Here is a 24,931-nt window from a genome sequence, read left to right as displayed (position 1 = left end):
TCTTCCCCCATCTCTTTTTTGTTTGTTTGTTTTTCTTTTTTTAAATATAGCTTTTGTTTCTTTTTAACTTATGCTTTTCTAGGTGAAAATAAGAATTTGGGGTTCGGGGGCTTTTGAGGTTTGGGCTGTTTGTTTGTTTGGGTTTTTTTTACAACCAGTCAGGAAAGATCAAGGGTGAAAGGACCTTCTTTTCCTCCTTCCAGCAAGATCCTGCTTGCTGAGGTTCCCCAGCATTTGCATCTTCAACTCCCACACAGGAGACCTCCAGCCTGGAGCCTTTTGTCCATTTTCCTGTAGCCAATTCCTTGTGCCAATGGCATGGGTCTTTTGGAGAAACCCATGTTTACCAGGTTTCTTACCAAATCTGCTCTCTCTTCACAGCACGCAGCTTTTACTATCTGTAGAGGTGCCTGGGCTGCGCAAGGCCCTTGGACGCAGGGTGCAGATGAAGCGTAAGGCTGCGTAGGGAAGGGGCTGGCATCTGGGGGACATTAAAAAGCACACAACAAGATCAAAATCATTTTGGAATTCCTCTCTCAGATAGACATGACCCATCACGTTTACAGCACCTGCAGTGTGCACCTGCAGTGTGATATTATCAATGAGAGAGGGGATAACATTAATTAAACTTTTGGTGGTTTTACATCTTGCTTTACATCAACTTCACAGGGTGGATGCAGTGCTGGGACAAAGCAGGCCTCTCATTTTCCTTCCCACTCTCACCCCAACAGGCCATCCATACATACAGGAATAGGTCTATTTTAATATTTAAAAATACACATATATAAATATATCTCACTTGGCAAGCCACTCACTTGGACAAGTCTGAGAAATGCTCTGGACAAGCCCTCAATGACAGTCCAAGGCAGTGGAGGTCCTTTCTAGAGGAACTGTAAGCTTACGGATAGCTGGATGACATTCGCCGAGCCTCCCCTGCTCCCTGCCTCCCTCCCTCCCTCCCTCTCCACCTGTTGCTACAGGGACATTGTATCTGAGACCCCCAAAACAAAAGCCAGCTCATTTCACCAAATGTAAAGAAACAAATCACAACAATACTTTCATTTTGGTATTGCCTACATTTCAGCCTCAAACTCCTTTACGCTAATCTGCTAATCCTATATTATATTGATTTCCCAAGAAAGGAGATTATGCTAATCAGGATTTCTGAAGGATTTACACATGATCCTATATTTACTTTTGAACTTTGTCAAAGTGACAAAGGGAATATGTCACCACCGAGCTGTAACTGCATCTTCTCTGAATTACAAGTCAAGCACCAGCGCTGTCCAAATCTGTAACCACCAAAATGTCTCTCTAGCAGACAAACATCTTTAGGATCATCTTTTCCCCACAGATGAAAGGGTAACTGCAACCTTCTACTGGGAGTTTCTGAAAAGCACAAACCTTAGTACATCCACCCAGTAATACTTCTATCACACCTGTGACGTAAGATCTTTTAACCTTCCAAATCAAATGTATGACCTAGATCCGAAAAAGGATGCTCACATCTTCAAGCAGCATCAAAACAAAATCAGTAAATTCAACAAGTACTAAACATATTAATTGGAGAGAAGACCCACAAAACACATGGAAATGAAGCACCACAAAGCTATCCAAAAAGCTGTAGAAAAGCCCATCTTAAACATGAAACAGGAAGAATCCCATTTTATTTTAAATTGACTAACAACTTCATGCCACGAATTGTACTACATATTCTTCAGCATTCGGTATGCTGTGTTACATTTAATGGAAGGCCTCTACTTTTATTTTAAGCTAGGGTTTGAAAATGAATCACCACATATGATGTGCAGAGAAGGGTTTTGGTTCAGCGGCTTAAAATCTATACAAGGGAGACTGCAAGTTTGCAACAGTCCTTGAGTTTCCACATGTCAACATAATCAGGAACATGATGCTGCATCATTACCCAGATGGAGAACATTCTGTTTCAGAGTCAGCCAAAGCGTCAGTGTGTTTATGGGATCCCTGGGAAACCACAAGTGACTTTTGTATGCCTGGTAAAATCCTGCAGTAGCCAATCCTTCTCCAGGCTTGCCCAGCAAATCTTTGCTCATTCCCTTCCAGAAAGCAGCAGCCTTCCCAGCTTGGATGCCATCTCCCTGCCCAGCAGATGTGTTTCAGAGCTGCGTGGGAGCTGCCTGACTTCAGAGCAAGCCAGCAGCCTGTGGAAAAGGCAAGCGCATGCGTGTCCCGGGCCTTAGGGACCTCAGCAAGAGCCACAGGTTGCCAAGCACTTTGTGAGCAGTTTCAGGTTCATGTGATCGGATTCCACGACACCCACAGACTCAGTGGAAAAAAACTGCAGATGCAAAAAATATTATTGTGTGGGCCTAATTACTGCAGAAAACAAACAACTGCAGCTGAGGTGTAAACTGACACTGTGCAAATATTTGATTTCCAAAAAAGACTAAAAATAAAAATCAGAGCAATATAGGATTCCTTTCTAAGTGTAAAGCAAGGATCCATGCAAGGGATTTACCTTGTTTTGTTACTAATTTGCATTCTGATAATGCAGAACAGACAAGAATAAAAGTGCAAAAGATACCGTGCACCATACTCACGTGGCCATCCTGGGGCAAGTCCGCATCACCTCACTCCAAATATACGGGGACATCCTTCATCCACAGATGCACTTTTGCAGATTAGCACAATCCACTCCCCCAAAAGGGCCCAAAACTACAGACAGCACAAGATTTCAGACTGCGAGGGGAGAAACAGCCAATGCAGAAGAGCTATTCTAGGCTATTTCTAGGCCCCACATAGCCCCAAGACCTGTTGTGGTTTTTTTTCTTCCACACCCAGCCCCTCAAAATTTAACCTGCTCATCACCAGGAAAAAAACTTTGTTTCCAAATAACTCTGCCCCCATTACATAGCAAGCTTTGATTTCTGTAGCTCTGTGGATTCTGAAATATAAAGAAAAACTCAAATACTGCTTCTTGACAAAAGAAGGAAAACATTAAATGTAATATGAATTCACAACTTGTCTCTTCCCAATTCCTCAGTATAGTGAGCTCAGCACCATGAGCAACTCCTTCAGAAGTGAGAACTATTTCCAGGTACTATTTTTTTATCCATGCAGTGACTCCAACAGACACAGAGCTGTTGACATGTCTCTTTTAGAAACTACAAAACAGGAAAGGTCTGTAGCTTCAAATTTTGAATTTGCCATTGCTAAATTTAAACCCATCAGCCTTGTACAGACTGTTACATAAACGCAACCGCTTATCTCTCTGCACAACAGTTACTTTTCACCTAACCAGACTTAAAGCACATTTCTTGGACCCACTTTCTGCTGCCAGCCTGAGAGGAAGCAAATACCCAAGAAGAGAGGATTAAAGGAGATACAGGAATACTTGAGAACAGAGAACAGCAGGCTACAGATTTGCTGCTTCTCTGTACCATATTATTATTTCAGTTTATTCTGAGATAGGTGAATCAGGCAAGGGACATTTGGTCACACAAGTGCATGGGCTCTATCTGGAAGCCAACTTCGTAACAACTGCAGCGCTGTTGAGTACTGTTATAGACAGGTTTAAAGAAAGCTCCCACTTGCCTGCACGTTTTTCTCACAACTCAGAAGAGGCACTAGACAGAGAAGCAAAGGCTCACAGCACCACAGATTTATTTACAGCAGACTACACACAGGCAGAGCAGCAGGCAAGAGAAAATGAAAAACAAGGATGAAGTCCTTTCTTTATGGAATGGAATGGAAACTATCCTCTCATAAACAGGCAAGGAGATAACTAAGGGAAAACAAAGAAGAGAATTTAAAAAATTCAGGTGATTTTTTTTTCTTTCGACACAGCTATTTTGGTGGCCCAATGAGTAATAGATTTCATACTCACTATGTAGCCTTGTCATAGACATGTTAGACCCTGTAACTGCTTCTAAATTCCTTCTCCCAGTATCAAAAGAATCAGTCACAGTCAGAATCCACCCAGCATCAGATTTATGTGCACTCAGATACACTAAAGTATTTTGATACAACTGGTATTTTGTGGAATCATATTTTTTTCCTTTACATTCATCTATTAAACATGTCTCCTGTACTCAAGGGAAGTATTACATTATAATACACTTGCAACCAATGTAGTAGAGGGGAGAGCATCACTGACCAAAGTCCATTAATTTATTTTACCTGCAGATTTATTGTAAAACCTGTGAAGCATTGAGCAAATATGTCCACTAGGTAGACGCAACATCAGGATCTCAATATTCCTTAAGCCAGGCCAAGCCAAAACTAAAATACACACAAACCCTAAGAAACTGGTGATAAACTCAGTTGTGGTGCAGTAGCTTAATTAAGCCATTGTAAAAATGACACATTTGTGGTTGATTTCTTGTTTTGTTTTGTTTGCTTGTTTTGTTTTCACTCTCCCATGTGCATTATAGATGGATTGCAGGAAGTACAGAACTGAGTAGGTTGTGGTATGCCAAGACATAATGCCAGTGGGGAGCAGAAACACCTGATCCAAGTTATCAAAGGACAAAAGTCCACAATCCTGGTTGGTCAAAAAAACAGCTGCTCCTTGAAAACAGGTACCTGTGTACTGGTGTCTGGCAAAGCTATCTTGAATCACGGCTCAGCAAATCTCTAGTGCACACGCCTGGCAGTGCTGAAATGACCTCTCATTTTTACTTCTGTCCAATATTATGCAATCTTTTTGCTACTGCAGTGATGAGGGCAGCTCCCTTTCCACTTCCGTCTTCAGAAAGCATGAAAGTCACATCACACTGAGGTGCCAGTTTCTTCACTGTTTCCTGCAGGACCCTAGAAAAACTGGAGGGAAAGGGAGAGAAGAACAGAACATTTTAGCAGCTACTTTCTGATCTGAGATCTTTATATTTATCTGTTAGCAAGGAACCATGACCTCAAGCCATCTTCCACTGGTTCTCTACAGCATCTCTTTCTGTTTGTTTTTCCTCCTGTTCATGAGAGAGACAAGTTTCTGTATACAATCAGATTTTAATTTCTATTTCTCCACTTTAATTTTGTTCAGCATGATGCCAGACAACCCCCTTGCTTTTAAAGATCATAGAAGAGGCTGTCTTCTCCCAGCAAAAAAGCTAATGCATTACTTGTAGGCCTTGCTCACAAAATAATGACCCAACTCCAAAAACTCAACACAGCTTTCCATCTGGGAGACCAGGATATTTTGGAAATCCCCCACAACATGGGAAAATAAATATTAGAAGAGTAAGTTCACTCAACACCCCACAGAAAAGAGCCTCCCAGTGGTAACCGGACTTGGCTTCGTAATTTTTGATCCTTTAGGTAGGCAAGGGAAATGACAGGATGCAGGGAAATATGTTAGAATTTTATCCTCTCTTTCATTTATCATCTTGGCAGAAAGCTGGTACAGCTCGGTATGTTTTCAAACTGCAAACAAGCCAACAGCAAAGGGAAGTGGTACCAAGGTACTCACTGTGGATGGAGCTTGTACAAGGTCCCATCTACTCCAACGGTGATTTGCAAGTGCTCCACACCTTGATTTTCTCTCTTCTTCTCTACAACAGCTGCCAGCCCTGCCCCGCAGAGCTGAGCAGCTCTTTTTGAAACAGCTCCGCACACCTCTTTCACAATGATGCTGTCTTCACATGTGCTGTCCAGGCCAAGCTGCTGCAGAATTCGCCGGACTTGGAGGAGGGCAAGCCGGTCACTGCGCAGAGGGAAACACACACAACAGCAAGGCATTAGGGGAAGCTTCAGCAGGCACGCAAGTCTTTCAGCTGAGACTTTGCCATGATCCAAAGGAAATGCAACCACTTCTCCAACTGTAACACTCTCCAACTGTTCTAAGGCAGATGCCAGTCTGAATTCAGATGGAAAACTTGCTCCTGGCATGCCCTTTGCTATGTTAGACTGTATTTCCAGAAGGCACAACTAGCAGTTATTCATCTAACTCCCAAAGTCATGAGGGAGCTGAGCCAGATCAGCCACTTGTGTTATTTTTGATCTCAAGGCTGAGACACTAACCTTCCAAGGTTTTCAACAGAAGAAAGGGCTTCAAATAGAAGGAAAGAAGAAAATTATAATTGACTTCTTGAAGAAAACAGCTCCACACACTTGCAGAAGACTATTTGCTAGAGGTCCCAGAAGACCTTAAGGATTTAAACCTTGTAAATCTAAGAACTTTACCTCTCAATCTGAGACAGGAATTTTGTTTCAAATATGCCTCTTTTCCTGAGTGATTCCAAAATCTGTCCTCTGAACAACAGTCCTTGCTTGGTTAGGTCGATCAAAATTTGCCTTACTATTTCACCTAGGTACATTCCACTGGTCATTTTTTCATACCTGTTATGTAATAGAAGAAAAATATGTGCTTTTAAAGAGATGGCATGTTAGTTCTGTTTAACATGAGTGGTATGTAAACACCCTATCCACTCAAAAAAGTCTAAGCTTGCAGAGAAATAGCCATTGAACTCCATCTTTCAACCATCAAAAATCTGTTTTTAAATGTTTTAAATAAACATATTTACCTATGTTAAAAGGTAACAGAACTAGAAAAAAACCTTGCAATATTAAACAGAACATAGCGTTAAAGCCAGAGTCCACACTGAAAAGACAGTTCCCTGTTGCCCCCATGCATTCACCAGTGTGTCATATGTAATCAATGCCATCTTCATCAAATTAAGAACATTCGAGTTCCGTCTATCCTCTTGCACAAGTTGTATTTTGCACAAGTTGTATTTTACCCTCAAAAAAACACTCCAAGAGGAGGAACACAGCAAGAGCTGCATTGTTTGGTAACTGCCCTAAGGTGAAAACAGTGCTGTGGTAACAGAAACAACGTACGTCTTTGGTTTTTTTCTGAATATCTGCATTATTTACCATGCAATAAATGAAATGTAATACTAAAATTTCCTTTCTGATTATTCATTCACTAAGCACATTTTAAAAAGCAGCCAGTGTGTCTTAAAGACTGACTTTATCAGGCTCTTAGCATCAGGACCATCACGTTTACCTCTGTTTCCCTGGGTTTAGTGAGCCTTCATCTACTTCTTTATCATATTTTGTTCTGATGTTGTCAATGCAGCCGTTGTCACCAAATGCTCCCCATTCTGTATTAATGCACATTTTTCCTTCATTCCCTTCCACTATTTCTATGTTTTTCATGTCCTCCATGTAGCACACATTGCTGCCTGTTCCTAGGAGGAAAGAAGTGACAAGGCTTCAGCCACAAGAGTGAAGTAGCAGCTGAAACACATGAAAGATGATCGCAGCAATCATTTTAAAAGCTCTCTTCTCCATATCTGAAATTTCAAAGATGTCTCCATATCTTACAGAAGCAAGTGCTAGCCAGTAATGTTAACAGTGCTGTAATTTATGACAACAGAATGTTACCAAGTAAAATGGGTCCTTCACAGAAAATTTGCAGCACAGAGGAATGAAGACTCTCTGTTACAGATCAGAAGTCGATTTGGCAGTCGTTGGCAAGCACTGATCAGTCATTGCTGCCAGTCTGGTTGTAACACACCACAAATCATCTTGCATGACAGCATGCAAACACTGTCAAGAGCCTAGCAGCCAGTCAAGCAGCTGCCAAGTCCAAAATGATTTGGTGAACAGGGCCTCACTGCTTGCAACATGGGTTACATTTAACTAACATAAGGAACAGTACTCCAAACAAAATGAGACAGCTACTGCACTTCGCCAGAAGAGTCTATTTTCCAACTGAGGCTTCAGGTCTTACATGCTTAGATGTATTCCTGGCTGAAAACTTGGAGCAACCTACTGGGGGAATCATCTAGAAGCCCAAAAAGAATCCATTCAGATTTTTAAAGATATTTGTTTGTTCCAAGGCCTATGACCTGGCTACACAGTAAATATCCATATACTAGTCAAAACAAAGATTCATGCTCTGTCTTGCTGTTCTCATATTCTTTTACCATGCACACACTTGCTAGGCCACCATCAGAGATATGACCAAAAGTCCAACAGATTCAGGATTCTATCTGCTACAGGTGTTAATATGTTCTCTGTCGAATACCATGCATTTCTGCTGAGAACCCCGTGTGAGTAGTAACACCATATATCAAATTCAAATAAAAGACGTCATACAAATTCCAAAATAGGGTGTGAAGCTTAGCACCTGTATACATGCTTTCTTCTTGCAACTGTCACTTCAATATCACTGTACCTGCGATAAGGCCAATCTCACAGTTTGGATCCTCATATCCGCATGTCATCATTGTCCCAACAGTATCATTCACCACTGCTACAATGTCCAAGTCAAACTCCTAAAACACAAGTGACAATCAGTAGTGGGGTCCTGGAGGAAGAGGAGGGGTGCATTAAATACACCAAAAAGAATAGCAGAAGAGAGTAGTAGCTCACATTTCTTCTCCTGATGGCCTCTCTCAGCATATCAACAACATCTTCCCCCTCACAGTCTGTTGCCTTGAAACCTTTTGTCCATCCCACAAGCGTCCCCTGAAACAGAAGAGAAAGAAAATCATAAGTGAAGATAGAGAGGACTGTATGTTCCAAGCATCAGCCTTTTCTTGTCTCCACTCTTTCTTGTTTTGTTTGGTGGTTTTTTTTAACTAATATATTTCCCTGGACAGGTTACTGCGAGGGTCTATTGCAGAGTGTGTGCACATGTATCTTTGTTACTCGTTTGCTGTTGGTAGTGACTCCAGGTTCACTCAGCTGTTTATCAAGACACTGCCAACTCAGTGCCTTCTAACACTCTCATTTGGAAAACCTCACCTCACCTCCTGCGCACATAGCTATTGCATTATATGTAGGGGAAAGACCATAAAAAATACTTTTGCTGTGAATAATTAAACACCCAAAAAACATGAATGAACATCTGCTGTTAACTTTTGGCCTGTTTACTGAAGGACATTTGGTATGATCCCACTACTCCAGGCAACACTAATCTGTTTCTTTTTGGACAGCAACCTGGCCTAACAGAAGTAGATTTGACTCTGGATTGTCTGCCCAAATAAGAAAAAAAAAAAAAGAGGGCAACTGGGAGAAAAGGCCGCTCTTCAAAAAATCCTCAAGTTCTAGCAACACTAAAAGACCAAACACAGAAGGCAACATACTATGGGACACTGACACAAGTGTGTGTCACTTGTTTTGCCACCACTGCTGTGGAATTTGTTTCCTCATCTTTTGCCAAGACCTAAATACTACGCTGTAGGTCTGGAAGGCATATTGAGTGGTCTCCCCACAACCAACCAAGTCTTATTGCTATACTGCCAACTGTGATCTGGACATTGAGACAGAGCAAACTAGCTTCTAAACTTAGAACTATTTTGAAACCCCCCAGGGCATAAAAACATTCAATAAAATAGAAGTCTCTCATTTCCCCAATATCCTACATATTTGTCTAGAATTAAGCAGTACAACCTTCCCTGCCCCTCTGTGGAAATGCATCAGAATAATCTCTTACATCAGATCTGGAAAGATGAAGATATGATATCTGTCAAAAAGCCAACCCTTCCAAGCTGAACAAGCAAGTTCTGCCCAGTGACACTCAACAGGAAGAAACTAATGTAGTGCAGACATTATACAGTCAGACCTGTGCAGCACAGTTAGGAAAACACCCTGGGATTGTAGCTGATCAAGTAAAAGGAGACATTTGTTACCACTTGCCATCGCAGCGATAAGGCAGCATGAGAGATTCCTGGGCTATTACAAATATGTAGTCATTTTGCTGTCATAAGGACTTAACCTTTATAGAATAAGAGCAAGTAACATCCACCTCTTATCAGATACAAGAGATGAAAGTTCTACCTCCCATATCCATGTAGAATAACTTTCTCACGAAACACAACTAACTTGCACAGTAGAGTAATAAAATTCCTGTAAAACAGGTGAAATATTCTCTCCAAAGTCTAATTTGCACGCATCTATCTATCTATCTTTTCAACGTTGGGAAGTCCTACTTGAAAGAAAACATTTAGAAGAATAGCTTTTTGCTTGCAATTTCCAAACCAGCAGATCACCCTCACCCAAAATGATGTCATTTACCAAGCAGATGCACTGTTGCCATTTGAACCATTTGACCTGTTCTGTGTTGCAGTTCTTACCTTGTCAATGCTGGCTTGCCTGCATGGGAAAGAGAAGGTGAAGCCCAGAGGCAATCGAGCACCTTTAATCCCCATATACTCCAGAAATTCTGCTATGCACTGGACAATATGGTCAAAGAGCTGGAAGGAAAGAAAAAGCATATAAATATAACAGTAATCCCATGCAGTGGGCCTGGATCAGTTAAACATTCATTAGAGGTTACCTCTTCCCCCGTCCCTTGCATGATCTCCAAAGGAATGGCAAAGATTTTGTTATACATTTGCACTGATCTTCTTCTCCCACTTCTGATTTTGACCAGCAGAACCCTGAAATTTGTCCCACCAAGATCAAGGGCAAGGAACTTTCCTTTCTCTGCAAGAGAAGAAAGGTATTTCATTTTGGTGTTTCTCATCACATGTTTGCCAGTCAGCACAGCACACTCTGCCACATATCCCCAAGAATGATAGCACACTGCTTCCTATGGCATTTATCCCATTGATCTGCTCACATGGGGCTAAAGGGCCAGCCAGATAACATCGCAGGAAGCACCAGTTTGCCAACATATATCACCCTGGCATCTGCCAGAATAATTGGTGTATTCTTCCCAGAAAACAGACAAGCAGCTTTCCTGAACCACTTCCAGGTGATCAGGAAGTGACTTCACCTGTTCCATCTGGTGTCCCACAGACATATGTGGGTAACATCTTCACTGTGGCACTAGCTTGCGTCTCTCGCTTTAGCCCATATTCCAGCTCAGTCCTCATTTTGTTCTTAACTTCTCTGAGGGTCTCCAGGGACAGCAGAAATGGTGCAAGAGTGGCATCAATTTGCTTGCGCTGAGCGGCCAGCCTGTACGCCACCGCTGTGACCATGGCAGCCCCCTTCCCACTGCCGCTCACAGAAAGGAGGAACCGAACATCACAGTTCGGGACCAGTCTTCTCACCACCTTGTGCAGGCGTTTGGCGTATCTACAGGAACAGAGTTTCTTTAGACTCTCACAAGCACTTCATGCATGGTTTACTTCACATCACACACATTTCCAATATATGCACACAGCCAACAACACAAGTGCTGAAGCACAGTCAAGAGGAGCACAAGGTCAGAGACAGATCTGGGAAATGGGTACGATGATGCTGATTTCTGGCTATTCTGCAGAACCTGTACACTTACAGGAATGTGAAGATACCTCTACACAAGCACCAGTGCCAAGGGAGAGCGACACTGGAGAAAAGCCAGGCAACAGTAGAGAGGCACAAGCACAGAGAGTGAGTCTCCATCTGGAATCAGACTTCCATCCTGTTTGGGAGAAATGTTTGGGCAAGTTTCCAGTTGGAGAAAGCATAGGTTCAAAAACAGGGCAGGGGGAAGAAAGAAGGAAAAGAAAAAAAACAGTGAACTGCAAGTGCCCTGGAGGCCCAGGAGTCACCTTGAGGAATCAAATGCTCTTCCCCAGACACCATTATCCCATGTGTCATGTTGGTCCCACCCCATCCTCAGGTTCTAAAGTTCCTGAGACACCTTTGCAATGACCAAGCCAGTCTGATCCTTCACACTCCACCAGATCTCACCCCAACCCCAAAACCAGCAGTTTTCTGAAAAGCCACATATAATACGCAAGATGGAGACTCTTTGCAACATCAACATGTGGCCAACAATTACCAAATCCTCTGTAGTTACTTACTGGGGGTGGGTTTTATAGAGTCCCCCATCAATTCCAACAGTGGTTCGCATCCTTAATAGTTTCTTATTCTCTCTCAGTCGGGTCAGTATGCCTGCTAAGGCAGCAGCACAGAGGTTGGCCGAGCGAAAGGAAACGATGGTGCAGACATGCTGAACAGCAATGCAGTCCTCTTCAGAGGGAATCAAGTTCAGCTCCGTAAGGATCTCTTTTGTGTTGCTCAGACCTTCCTTATATCTACAGCAAAACAAAAGAATACATCATCTAACACAGGGATATTGAGGCAACACATAAATCAGTATTCCGCATGTTGGCCTAAGAAGAAACGAGAGAAGACCAGGGCACAACCCATCAGGCAGCATCATAATTGGTTCCCATAAACCAGTAATGCCTTTCCTGCACTTTTCCCAAAAGTACCTGGGGGAGATACCAAACTTCTAATTAGTCCATAGAAGGAGAGCACAGGAACAGACGTACAGCTTCACTCAATACAACAAAGAAAATTATTCCTGGAGTAACGATGAGACCAGGATTCACCTTCAAAACACCAGAATCTGTCAGTTTTCCATGTAGTCATCCATTACCTGATCCAGAGTCTGTACTACAACTCCACAACCCCAGTATTCCCACACCACAGAAGCTGAAAACTGTCACAATCATCCCATGCACTCAGGTCTCCAAAGAGGTTATTTAACCAACCTGCACCCGTGATGGTTAACAATACATTTGCTGCTGCGGTACTTTGCTAAAACTTTAGCTTCCACCAACTCCTACATACAGAAAGATCAACCTTTCTCCTAGGCAAAAGCAAAATCAAGTTGAGCAGTTCAGGATTGTTCCCACTACTCACAGATTGTAATTACACATTCATTATCATTATTGTGCTTGTGAAAGACTAACAGCCACTCTCAAACAGCACATTGCAGGTTCTTACTTTTCCATTGCAGACACATGTTTCATTTCAATCTTGCCCTTAGTAAGCAGAGCTGTTGATGCCTTCCCATTGAAGAGTAGACCTTCCTTTGTCATTTTTAGGAGAATGAGTCTTACAAGTTCTCCCAAATACAGGCTGCTGATCATCTTCTCAAACCTGGAATGAGACACAGGAAGGCTTACAGGTGTTCACCAGCTACCCAGAGCTATGAAAAGTTCAAATATAAGCATCCTCTGTTCTAATGCAGGTTGGTCACATTTAAGCATGTATAAAAGGGGTTTGGGAGCTAGGTTGTAGATGGAATGCCATCCAGAGGTCCTGGGACCCAACAACAGCCCCTCAAGATAAGTGAGTGATAAAAGAGAATTTTCAAAAAACTTGCCAGCAGCTCAGCCAGCAGAAGCAGTTTTGATAAGCCAGGCTTTAAAACGCCCTTTGTTTACCTTCCTTCTCTCTCTCCTTACCCCTCCACAGCATCGTACCAGAGCAACCACCTATTTTTAACAACACACCAGCAACTGCAGCAGCAATTCCTTGGGCCTGTGAGGCAGGGAGGTGTGAAAGGTACCCACCCTTCCCATAAGGAAAAGGTCTGAACAGGACAGGACCAGGATCAAGCCAGCTCAGCTTCACTTAACTGGATTCCTGTTCCAAAGGGGTTCCCGGCATACGCTGGAAACGCAGTCAGTTAATTCAGACTGCTGAGGCAAATCAGCCAGGAAATCACTTACAATTGTTTTCCAGGATTGAGAGATCCCAGATCAAGCTCGCGATCAAACTCTGTACGGAGGTCGTCCAAAGCACCGTCATCTCCAAAGGCACCCCACTCTGTGTTAATGCACATCCTCCCTTCATCACCTTCCACCAGATCGATGTGCCTCATTTCCTCCATGTAGCATGCGTTGGTGCCAGTCCCTGTGCGTGGTCGAGACAGTGCAGATAAATTACCTGTTTGTTCCAGGTTTGCTTTTTGTTTGTTTTAAGTCCACATGTTTGCGAATAAGTCAGTATATTGTCTTTGGAAGAAAATATAAATACATAACCCTGTGGTACAGGATATTAATATCAAGCCACCTGCAGTTGTTAAATAATCATTTCAAAGTGAGTGAAAAAAATTTTGAAATTATTCTAAGGCTTGACTTGTTTAAAATCATTTTTTCTTTTTCAAATTTATGTCTATGTGCCTTAAAAAAGCCACCACAGTGCACAAAGAGGAGACATTGTGGAAAGTGTAGCTGATACTAACTACCAGACGTGAGAGGAATTCAGCTTTCTCTGGACAGACAGACAGTAATTTTCTCTACAGTCAGCAGAAAATTTTAGTATGCTGGTCACAACTGAACCCAGACAAAATGGGGACTGTGGTATTCGATGGCAATGTGATCAGCATAAAAACAGCTGCTTTACAGAAGGCAGCCAGGCTTGAAAATCCGACCATTGTTTTTTCCATTTTCTTCCTGCTCTTTCCTGTACTGGGACACTCTCTTCTACTCCACATTTGTTAGAATTAAAAATAAGGGGGGAATAAAACCTGCTTAATGAACAGGAAAAATTACCAATTATGAGCCCAACTTCACAACGCTGGTCATCATATCCACAAGTCATCATGGTTCCCACAGTGTCATTGACCAGTGCCAAAACATCAACATCTATGTCCTAATAGCATAAAGATGTGTGATTAACAGAAAAAAAGTGCTTAGAAAGCATCCTGTGTGTTAAAGCAACATCATGCAGACATACTCCCCTGGTCATACTTTGAAGGCCTAGTTCAGGAAAGCTCTTCAGCTGAAAGACACACGATTTCCCTTTGTAACACTATCCCCCCCACAACCCTGCAAAGCAACATCTCTGAATTTTCAAGTGCTTGGCCAGCCAGGATCTTTGCTTGCAGGACTTGTTTTTCCCCAATCTATCCTCACTTGTCAGATAAGCAACATGTCGTTGGTTTGAATTTAGTGATATGCTAGCACCCATGTATCTGTCTTTATGGGCTGCACGACACGATAACGTCCAACTGCCTGAGCAGACGCCACCAAATGGGACAGAAAATATACACACATAAATGCAGCTATTCAACACAAGGCCATGCGCCAATATCACACTCAAGTAAAAAGTCTTTCCATCAAAGCTATGCAGTTTTCCTTTCACACTGAGGTAACTTGATAACATAAAACCGAAGTTATCAAAGGATTCTCGTAACTCAGATGCCAACACTAGCGGGGGCTGGACTTCACCCAGGAAGTTTCAGATGCTTTGTTCATGCTAACTACAGCAAGACTGATGCAGAGAAAGAAGTGAACCAAAACCAGGGCTAGATTTTTACCATGCAAGAAACCAGTAGAATAACTTCCTGTTTACTACAAAGTTGCCAAGGTATGGAAAGATGCTTTGTATTTCTTAGGTGGTGTTACCAATAGCACTGAACATGAAAAACAAGGTTTTCCAAAATATTAAAACATAATGTTATTCAAAGTTATACACTAGTTCAAGGGCAGATTTAATAATGTCTTACAGCTGACCTTAACAATTAACCACTCATTCACAGAATGAAGTGGATGGGCAAGCCCTGGTAGAGTTAGGCGTGCTGATCCCAGGTGATAGCTTCCCCTTCCCAACCTTCATCTCAGAAGCCAGGCTGCAAAACACAGCGTGCATCCGCATCTGATCAAACAGGCTCACAACAGATTCCCTCTAGCTCAGACAGACAGCGGGGCCATGCTGCTCCACGGTCACAGTCAGACCCATTTACAGCGTGCAGCTGCCATCACTGTTAGACCACCCTGGGGCAGCCCGAGTCCCCTTCCAGGGCTTCAGCTCCAAGGGACATCCAAGACAGTTCTACTAGCTATACAGCCACATTGGACATCTGTTACTGGTTGACCTTGAAGGATGTCTGACAACTCCCAAAGCAACCCACACACCAAGAGCTGATCTCCCAAGGAGGAAAATCTGGAGCCACTCAGGTTCGCCTCCTGCAGGTATGAAACTTGCCTTATGCTTACTGAGGGCCTTGCGCAGGGAGCTGACCACATCTGTGTCCTGAACTCCTCGGACCTTGAAGTGTTTCGTCCAGGCAAGAAGAACACCCTGCAAAGTAACAGTCAGGTGACCCAAAAGCTCCAATTTTAGCATACAAACCTGCCACAAAGACAGCCAAGACCAGTCTACGGAGAATCCCACTATATCTCTCCACAAATTAAAATGCAGGTCAAAACAAGTGACAGTAGAACATCTCACCTTGGGGTGCCTGTCAGTACAAACACAGGTACAGCAATAAAGTCCCAATCCTGCAAATGCTTCTCCCCATGCTTTGTTTTAAGCATGTGCAGCTTTACTGATGCTCATCACAAACTAATAGCATTAAGCACAAACCATCTGTAGGACTGGGACCCAAAGCACAAATCCATAGAAATAAGAGAGAGACTAGAATAAAAGACCACAAAGTAATTGCAACCAGCCCTTCATTTCCCCATGAGGCCTCTCAAACAGCTCAGCTACAGCTCTTTCCTATTTAGCATCAACTGTAAAAAAGAAACTGAATGAGAATGATTTAAAAAAGAAACTTCAGAACACAAAAGTATGTTTTACAGTCTAAGTCTTCATACAAGGGCACATAGTTACTGTGAAATTGAGTACTGATCAAGTAAAAGAATAGCTTTAGCTTCAAAATCATGTTACCTTGAGATCAGAAAAGAGTGTCTTAATGGTAGTCAAATCTAGTTAAATGCTAATGGTCATCCGTGCCTTCTTCAGAGAGCTATGTCAACATGACCCCACAAAAAGGCCACAGGGTAACACTCCCATGCAATAGCTTCTCTGGGGTCTGCAAGGAGCTAGGCTTGCCAATAACATTTCTTTTTGCATCTTACCTCTTCCAATTTGGCCTGTTTGCATGGAAAAGAAAATGTAAAGCCAAGAGGTAACTTCTTATGCTTCAGGTTTTTGGTCTCCATGAAGTCTAACAGACAGTCAGCAACGTAGTCGAAGAGCTGCACAAGAAAGGAGAGGACAGTCAGGCTGTGTCCGGCAGGCATGCACCCAAGCAGAGCACCACTACAGAAGACCCTGCGTGCCCTACCTCGGCTCCATTCCCCTGTATGACCTCCTTGGGTGTGGGGTAAAACTTGCTCTCCAGCTGGCTGCTCTGCTTCCCATCATCGAACACCTTCACCTGGTGGGCACGAAACTGGGAGCCACCCAGGTCAACAGCAAGGAAGTCACCCTTCTCTGCAACACAAGTGGGCAACTGTCACCAGTGATGGCTGAGAAGCATGGCCCAGATGCCATGCTGAAGGCCACAGCCCAGGGCCCCTCCCCCACCATGGCCACAGGCTCTCCTGCCCCATCACGGCAGGTCCTTATCCCATGGGCCTGGGAGCATCACCAGGAAGGCTAAGAGCTGGCAACCCTAAGCAAGGGTTATCAGGTCCTTCCTGTTAGCTTGAAATGTGGGGAAATGGGAGTTTGAGATCATTACCCACATCCAGTAAAGGATGCAGGATTTGCAGTCACGTGTTAAGACTTGGCCCCACTGCAGAAGTCAACTTCCAAGTGGGGCAAGACTAATTTTCCACCCAAAGTCAAGCAATACAATCATTTCCAAATGCCTTTAGGTGTTTCTGCACAAGTACCATTCTTGTTTCTCAGTCAGCAGCTCTTAGCTCAAACACATTCGTCTCTAGCAGGAGACCTCAGGTGGAAGGACAGTTCGGCCTGACTCTACAATACAACAATTATCTATCCCGTACACAGAGGAAGGCCTTTCCCTAAATGCAGTGGTATGGGCATAGCCTTGCATGATCTTTGTTCCACAGTCCAAACGCCTGACTAAATTTTATCCCATCTGGCCCCAAAAGGGAAGGAAACAGGAAGTTCTACCTGTTAACACCATGGTTAGATATCACAAAGGTGAGGAGGCAAACTGGGTTACTCAGTAAACTGTGACATTAGTCAGACCATTAATACCTAAATGATTTAATGCTCCATGTGGGTCATTTCAGGTAGCAACACTGAGGGCACTGAAAAATCTGAAAGTTCATTGCTATGGCAAACGGGAAAATCCTGTCACATTCGAGGTGTTTACACCTGCTGGAAGTGTTGTCTGGAAGTAAGACAACCAGTAAGGATTTTGCAAGAGAGCAAAAATAGAAAAATCAATGTGATGCTTAAAATAGTTAGTATGTCAATAAGACACAGCCCAGCTTGACTCTGCAGCATGTCCTTGACACAGCAGAAAGGTCACACAAGCCAAGAGAGCGTTGTCCAAAGTCGGCCTTCAGGAACATGAAGTCTTGCGACAGTGATGACATTATATGCAGTTTTCCAAGTCTCCTGACCTCAGGGGCTCCCTGCTATCTCAAGGCAGGGTCAGTGCCATATGAGACCTCAGGACCAGTGATAGTCACTGAGATAGCAAGGATTAAGCTAAAATTTCTTTTTCTTTGATGAAGGTAGTAGCAAAAGGAGGAGTGCCCAGATACAGCCAGACAGTTGGAGTCAATTATACATAATTTCTCTCAGACATCCCTCATTTCAGGGAACTAGCCTCCAAATGTTCCCTGTATGCCAGTAAAGCCACTATTTCTCATTTGACTGTAGGAAAATTACCTTCAGAAGGAATACAGTCCTGTGGAAATGAAGTACAAAGCAAACATTTAAGTTTTCTGAACAATTGTTATACACCAGGTCCTGACCTAGGCTAGACACAGTGCCCTGCACAAATTCATAGACTTGGATAAACCTAGGATAAACATACTTTTCTGTCAACCTGCACTGCCAGGAGCCAGCTGAGCCAGGAGTTATTCTGAATGCCCATATTTCTCCAAACAAGACAGGCTTTTAGACACTGCCTCACCTCATATCCTCCCAGAGGACACCACTTTCTCCCTCTCTAAGTCTCAGGGGCAACTGGAAACAAGGATACAGCTGCAGGAGAGCTGGCTGTTCCCTGGTAGACCCCACACAGAAGCGGATTTCCCCAGTGCAGAAGGCAAGGAAGGCAAGGAGGGGATCACTTTTGGAGGCAACAGAGAAAGCAGTGCAGAATTTGCTCTCGGAAGCTGAGAGGGGAACATAGCTCAAAGAATGCCACGTTGCTGCCACTTTGCAATTTGAGGGATCTCACTGCAGCGCCCTGCCTTCCCTGTAGCTCCATGAATGCCAGGGCCACAGCAGTGCCCACATCTCCACACCTGCAGCACGCTGCACTGCAGGGTCTGAGCTGTAGAGGCTGCCCTTGCCGTGTCCAACCACAGCTCCTGCAGCAAGGCCTGCACTAGGTACAGCCACATTTGCAGACAAAAGAGGCCGTTTTCTGAGCACTTACTAGGTCCTTTCCTCAAACGAGCAGCACTACATCAAAATCTACCTGGTGCAGGGAAAAAAATCCTCTTCAAGCACTCCCCCAAGCTGTTGTCTCCTCAGCACACACCTGCTTTCTCAACATGAGATAGGCTGTAACCCGGTCCTGGTTTCAGCCGCTGCCTGCCCTGTGCCTTTGCCGTGCCTATCATTGAGTACTGGCAGCAACCCATCATCTTCCTAAACCAGCACTGCTGGGATGGAGCAGGGGGAACTCACCTGAGCCATCGGGAAGCGAGCGCACAAATGACGGCAGCATCTTTACTGTTGCCGTGGGGTTTGTGTCCCTCCCCAGGCCCTTCACCATCTCGGCCTGGAAGCGAGCCATCACATCCAGCAAGACATCATCGGAGAGACGCATGTGATACAGGTACCTGTCAACCTGGAAAGATGAAAGGCGTTACTCGGGAGGCATGCAAGCTCCTCAGCACTCAGCAGCTGCCTGGGATGAGCACTGCTTTTACACTGTAGAAGGACTCTCCTCTGTGTACTGGGGGGGGGCTTCCTTTAACTCTGCAAGCAAAGAAAATGCAGGAACTCCCTAGCCACCTGCACTATTTTCTCACCAAGAGGGGCGTAGTCTGGCATGAAGGATCTCAAAATCCTGAACTCCAGTTCTAGCAGCACCCTTGCATTATGCTGGACAAGTATTATTATGCTCATTCCCACCTGCTTGATGGGCATGAGGCTAAACAGATCCTAAGGAAACAAAATAATTCCTTTCACATGTGTAACAAATTGAAGGTGAGCATACCACCTACACAAACCCCACCTTTCTGATTCTAAAACTCCATTTCATTTTTGACCTCAGCACCTAAATTCTCATGATTATCAGTGCAAGCAAGCTCCAGAACATCATCAGAACATCTACTCTTCTGAAAACTTTATTTTGAAAACGTTTAATGCAGCCTTGGTGAATTACTGTCAAAAACTTAGTCATCTTTTCTGATGGCTCAGTAACTTGCGAATATACATAAGCCCATGAGACTTGCTTGAGACCCTGACAAGCTGTTTTTACACCATCGTCTCCTCCAATACATGTAATGAACTAGAACTGCAAAGCATCTTGACCTGGTGAGAATGTGACCTCTCTGAGTCAGGTCCAGAAAATGCCATCAGTACCCAAGCGTGTCAGCCACAACCTGAAAACATCTATTCAGCTACTGCTTCACTCCACAGACAATTAACTTTGTTGGCATGCCAGGCTGAAGCTTAAAGCCTTTTTCTCACTCCAACTCTACGCTTCATTCTCTTGTGATTCTAGGATTACACCTAAAACATATTTTTGGGTGCAATCAATATCCTAATACTGCAATGTAACTTGCAGCACACATCAAAATAAAAGCCAGTTGAATTTAAAGGAAATCAAAAATATCTAAGAACTAGCAGACACTCATTCAGATAAACTGGTAGAGAAGCTAATCAGTGTTTCTGTACAGCTTCATCAGAGCAAAACTTAAGATTTTCCTCTTCAGGACCACACACTGCTTGGACTGACATTTGCCTGCAGGGCTGGATACACTGCTGTAGGTAAGGTGGCCTAGAAACCACATAGCTGGGTACAACAAAGGATTAACACAGCAACGTAAGAATCTGTCAACATCCAAATGCTTTTCCACTGGGGAGTCAGACTTCGGTGCTGTATGAACAAACACGATGCAGGCATAATAATTCTGTGCTCCACACAGCTGGATGTTCCCTGAAAGGTAATCTGTGTTAACATCCTACTCCCCACAACATAAGATGCAGGGCCAGAGAGCAGTAGGTAGGGCAGAGGCGGGACAGCTTCCGATGCTTTGCTAGTACAGACACTCAGCTCTTGCACCACGGGCTACATTATTAAGCTGCTTTATCGGTTCAGAGCATTTCATCAGTCCTATTTACATATGGAAGCCTAGAGGGTTGTGGGAGAACACGCACAAAACAAGTTCCACCGGCAATAAGGCAGGATTTAAAAAGTAGCATTGTTTAAACAGAGGAGAACGCAGGATGTAGATAAATCGTCCTCTTCTTCAAATTTGGACTGGCCACCTGTATTAGTGAGGCACAAACTAATTACCTATTCACATTCTCATTTTAAACTGATGTTCAGCAATGACCTACCTGAAAGAGCCAGGACCCTGAAAGTAACTCCAGCACTTGACTAACAGCAAAACATATACACACAGAGGAGAAAGTCTTAAACTACAAGATGCAATTAGCAATGAGCAGCAGCTACCTTTGGATACACATGTGCCTTGAAAAGGCCATTATTTAGATCTTTCTTTGTAGCTCTCATTTGCACAAGCGCTTGATTTCTTCCAAGGCTTTTTTGAGTCCCCATCACTGTGTAGGATCCACCACCCCAAGCACCAGTGCTGCTTTTTTGGGCATACCATAATTCAAATTTAAAAAAAATAATAATAATAAAAGACTGGAAACATACCACACTCATGCACTCTCACACAGACCCAGACAACCTTGTGCCAGAAGTCCCTGTGGAAAAAAGAAACCTAAACAGTAATAAAAGTGATCATACCTGTCTGCAGAGAACACGCACTGGCTCCCTGTTCCCCATAGAAATTGCATTCCCACCCTGTTCACCTAAAACCGCCGGAGGATACAATCCTCTCTGAGGAACCAGATAAGTCAGAGCCCAGGAGAACCTGCTGACTATCTAGCCTGATTTACAACCAGAGCAAGGGCCTGTTCACATACCATTTGCTTGTAAACACAGGAACGGCCAGGCTGTGCAACGCTCTGTCTCGCTGCCTCCCTCCCACCGCGCAAGGACAGTCCTTGTTTTCAAGTGTCTTGCCTCAATTATGGGAACAGCATTGTCTTCATGGCAGGGAGGCTCTTGTTATCGCCACCAGAGAGCAAATAAGCCTGGGGAGGGAGAGGTGGGAAGGCATTCCTTCTTACTAATTAGGGAGAAATCAACTCTGCTCCATACAACCTACCCTGGGCTTCTTAAAAGAGAATTCTAAAGAGCATGTGGTTCCTTACCTTCAGGCAGGGCTAGTTTGTATCTAGCAGAAAAACTTAATTTTTTTAAAATGGCTTTGCCAGAACACCTCTGCCCCTTCCCCTCCACTGTCCTCACTTCAGGGAAGTCCTCCCTCAACTACACTCTGGATGCTTCTCTGAAGAGCCCACTCCACCCAAGCACTGCTCCACAAGGTCTCCCCCTTTCTTAGTAAAAAGTAAGAAGAAATACTGCTGTCTAAATGAAAGATCTTAGGTCAGATCCCCACTCAAGAAAAGGGCATTGGGGGCCCCTTCTGATCACATTAAACCCTGGGGATAAAAGGGCTATGACTGAGGGACAGAGTCACAGACATCTGATTGTTCAGATACCAGGACCTCTCCTGGAACACTTCTTTTCAAGGCAGAATTAGTTGAAAAAACCCCACCAAAGAACAAGCCACTCCATGTCTAAGCAAGGGCGCAGAGAAGGCAACCCAGTGTTGCTCGCTTTGTGGATGAGAGCTCAGCGGTGCAGGTGGATCTACCCAACAGGACTTTGGATCTCCCGCACTGCCATGCATCTGCAGACAGCCCTGCCTCCAACTGGCTGGAAAACAAACAGGACAGAGCCTGGCAGCAATGGGCACCACAAAGCACTCAAGAGAACACCAAGAGACACCAAGAGAACAGAGGACCCACTGGGGACATGTCTAGAAACCAAGAAGCTTACATGTCTGACCCAAGAAGCTTACAGGTCCCACGTGGTCTTATGATTGAAAGCCAAAAACCCATTACAGCATGGCCATGAAAGTAGATCAGGGAAGAGCAACCATTAGATCGCTCATTCCCAGTACCGGTGGCTTCAGATCTGGGCCACCTTGAGCTTTTCCTACTGTAATTAAAGGTCATGCCTACAAATATCAGAGTGATCAGCCAGATCTGAACAACCAGAGAGGAGGCATAGGCACTTCTCCCACACCAACACAAATTGGAACTGCCTCTCGAGTCCCAGAAAACCTGGCCCAAAGACCCCAGGAGTCTTCTGTACTCCTGCTACAACATGAGCGACTGATTCCTACTCAGCTTTAGAAACCCCATTCTTCACACTACACTCGCAAAGCAATTCAGCAAGAGGTTCCTTTCTGCCCTCTGGACTACACCACCCCATGCCAGACAAAGTTTAAACACCATTCTTCCCTACCGAAGATCATCTGTTCCATTACTGGAAGAGAACTTATAACTGCGCAGGGAAAAGCACTAACCAGACATATTTTCACACTCATCAGATGGTTTAGGGTCCAAATACTTCTTACCCCATTCGGCTGTATGACTTCAGTAGATAAAGCCATCATCTAGTCTGCATTATGTACTGCAGACCCCACAGTACCTGAGTAACGCAGTTCTCAAAATAGAAATCAGCTAAGGCTGCATCTTACCTTTTTTATTTGATCTTCTTTAAGCTTTGTGAAATGGAAAGCTAGCAAGTGGACAGCAAACATTTTCTTGAAGCAGATGGATGAGTCAGTAGTGACAGAGCTGCTGTGAGTAACTCCAAAGCGACAGGTCTTTTACTCACGAAGCTGGAGCTAGAGAAACTTCAGCTGAAGCATTTCCCCCAGGGTGATATAGTGGAGTTCCTGGGAAATTGAGTCCAGAAATAAATCCATCCAGTGTGATCAGTTCAACGATTAAACTTCTGTCTCTTTGTATCACCCCCCTCCATCAACCCAAAGTCCCTCCCTCCCCAGCTACACACTTCATTGTGCCAGAGCAGGCACCTGGAGAGCTGCCAAGCTGAAGGGGAGAAAAATCGATTTTGTAACTGCCCCACTTGGGAATTGTTACCACTTCGCAATGTAGTTGCTATGCAGCCTGCCCTGCTTTGCCCCGCTTCATTCCTGGGGGGCTGACCAGCTCCCACCAGCACAGAGTGCAACAAAGTGCTGCAGGGTGTCTGGAAAGTTAAAGAGACGATTTTAGGAGGTTTCTTCCTTCTGCTCAGCACTCCCACTTGCAAGACGAGCTCTTCTGCATGAATGAACTCCACTCTGGTACTACACAGTGTACCCTTATCTGCGGCTTTTTTCCAATTAAGCTTCAGCCATGTAAAGGAGAAAAGAGACACACAGACCCCTGCCCCCAGCTGAAACACCTCTTGCACAATTTCCAGCAGAGAGGTTTTGTACAGAACATTCTCCCTTCACCTCCCGTGAAGACAAAGTTTCAGACCAATGCAGATCCTCGGTATTGCAAAACCTGGGAAGGGAACAGATTTACCTGGCAGCCAACAGTACTGACATCTGACTGCCTCGATAAACACTCTTAACAGGCAGCACAGAGTGCCTACAGCAGGAGCAGCTTCCTTACACCATCACAGCTGAATCTGACAGCCTTGTAACTATTACCCTCCAAAGTTCATTCTGAATAAACAAGTGTTTCCAGGATTTTGTTACTGTATCAAGCAATATGGACAATGAAAACAACACCCGAAGGAAACTGGGTGAAACAAAGGAGAGAAACAAAAAAGATAAGAAAGAAAAAAAAAAAAAAGGGGGCATTCTCATAGGGTAATTACAGAGACTCACTCTCAAACCACACAGACACTCGGTGTTTCCCCCATTATTGTTCAGTATTTCAGCTGGCACTGAGTGTACTTACTGCACTGGCAGACAATTGCCACCCAAAATTTTGCATAACAGGATTACTATTGAAAATTAGTTTGATAAATTAGAAAAACAGCCTCGGGGCAGGGGGGAAAAAGGGAGATGGGAAGCGGAGGGATTGCCAAGTAATGGGAGGAAACACAAAGAACTACTAAGCAGAAGTAGAAAATTGTCTACACAGATCGAGAGCAGGTCAGAAGCTGCCAGTTAGCAGAAAAGGATCTCAGGCTGTATCAATTCATAGCCTGAAGCGGAACCAACAATCTCCTGCTATTGTAAAAAAAGTACAGTTGATCATCATG

General features: G+C 44.0%; 1 protein-coding gene across 3 annotated transcripts; it reads right to left on the bottom strand.

The window, feature by feature from the left end:
• Window positions 1-4,148: 4,148 nt before the first annotated feature.
• On the bottom strand, window positions 4,149-24,637 carry LOC101918678 (hexokinase HKDC1). 3 transcript variants are annotated; one of them, XM_005235141.3, is made up of 18 exons: window positions 23,403-24,637; window positions 19,237-19,399; window positions 16,736-16,884; window positions 16,527-16,646; window positions 15,649-15,744; window positions 14,214-14,313; window positions 13,389-13,572; window positions 12,658-12,813; window positions 11,727-11,960; window positions 10,709-11,013; window positions 10,268-10,416; window positions 10,065-10,184; window positions 8,359-8,454; window positions 8,162-8,261; window positions 6,986-7,169; window positions 6,160-6,315; window positions 5,447-5,680; window positions 4,149-4,800 (listed from the first exon to the last, which is right to left on the bottom strand). In XM_005235141.3, the coding sequence occupies exons 1-18, from the start codon at window positions 23,463-23,465 to the stop codon at window positions 4,656-4,658; spliced, it is 2,754 nt and encodes a 917-aa protein (XP_005235198.1). In that variant the 5' UTR covers window positions 23,466-24,637; the 3' UTR covers window positions 4,149-4,655. The 3 variants fall into 3 exon arrangements, with proteins under 3 accessions (XP_005235198.1, XP_027639295.1, XP_027639294.1); XM_027783494.2 differs by lacking the exon at window positions 23,403-24,637 and adding an exon at window positions 21,715-21,866; XM_027783493.2 differs by lacking the exon at window positions 23,403-24,637 and adding an exon at window positions 21,536-21,626.
• Between the last annotated feature and the right edge of the window lie 294 nt (window positions 24,638-24,931).

Source organism: Falco peregrinus, chromosome 1 (assembly GCF_023634155.1).
Source record: "Falco peregrinus isolate bFalPer1 chromosome 1, bFalPer1.pri, whole genome shotgun sequence".
Lineage (NCBI taxonomy): Eukaryota > Metazoa > Chordata > Aves > Falconiformes > Falconidae > Falco > Falco peregrinus.
This window is presented reverse-complemented; position numbering and strand designations above follow the sequence as displayed.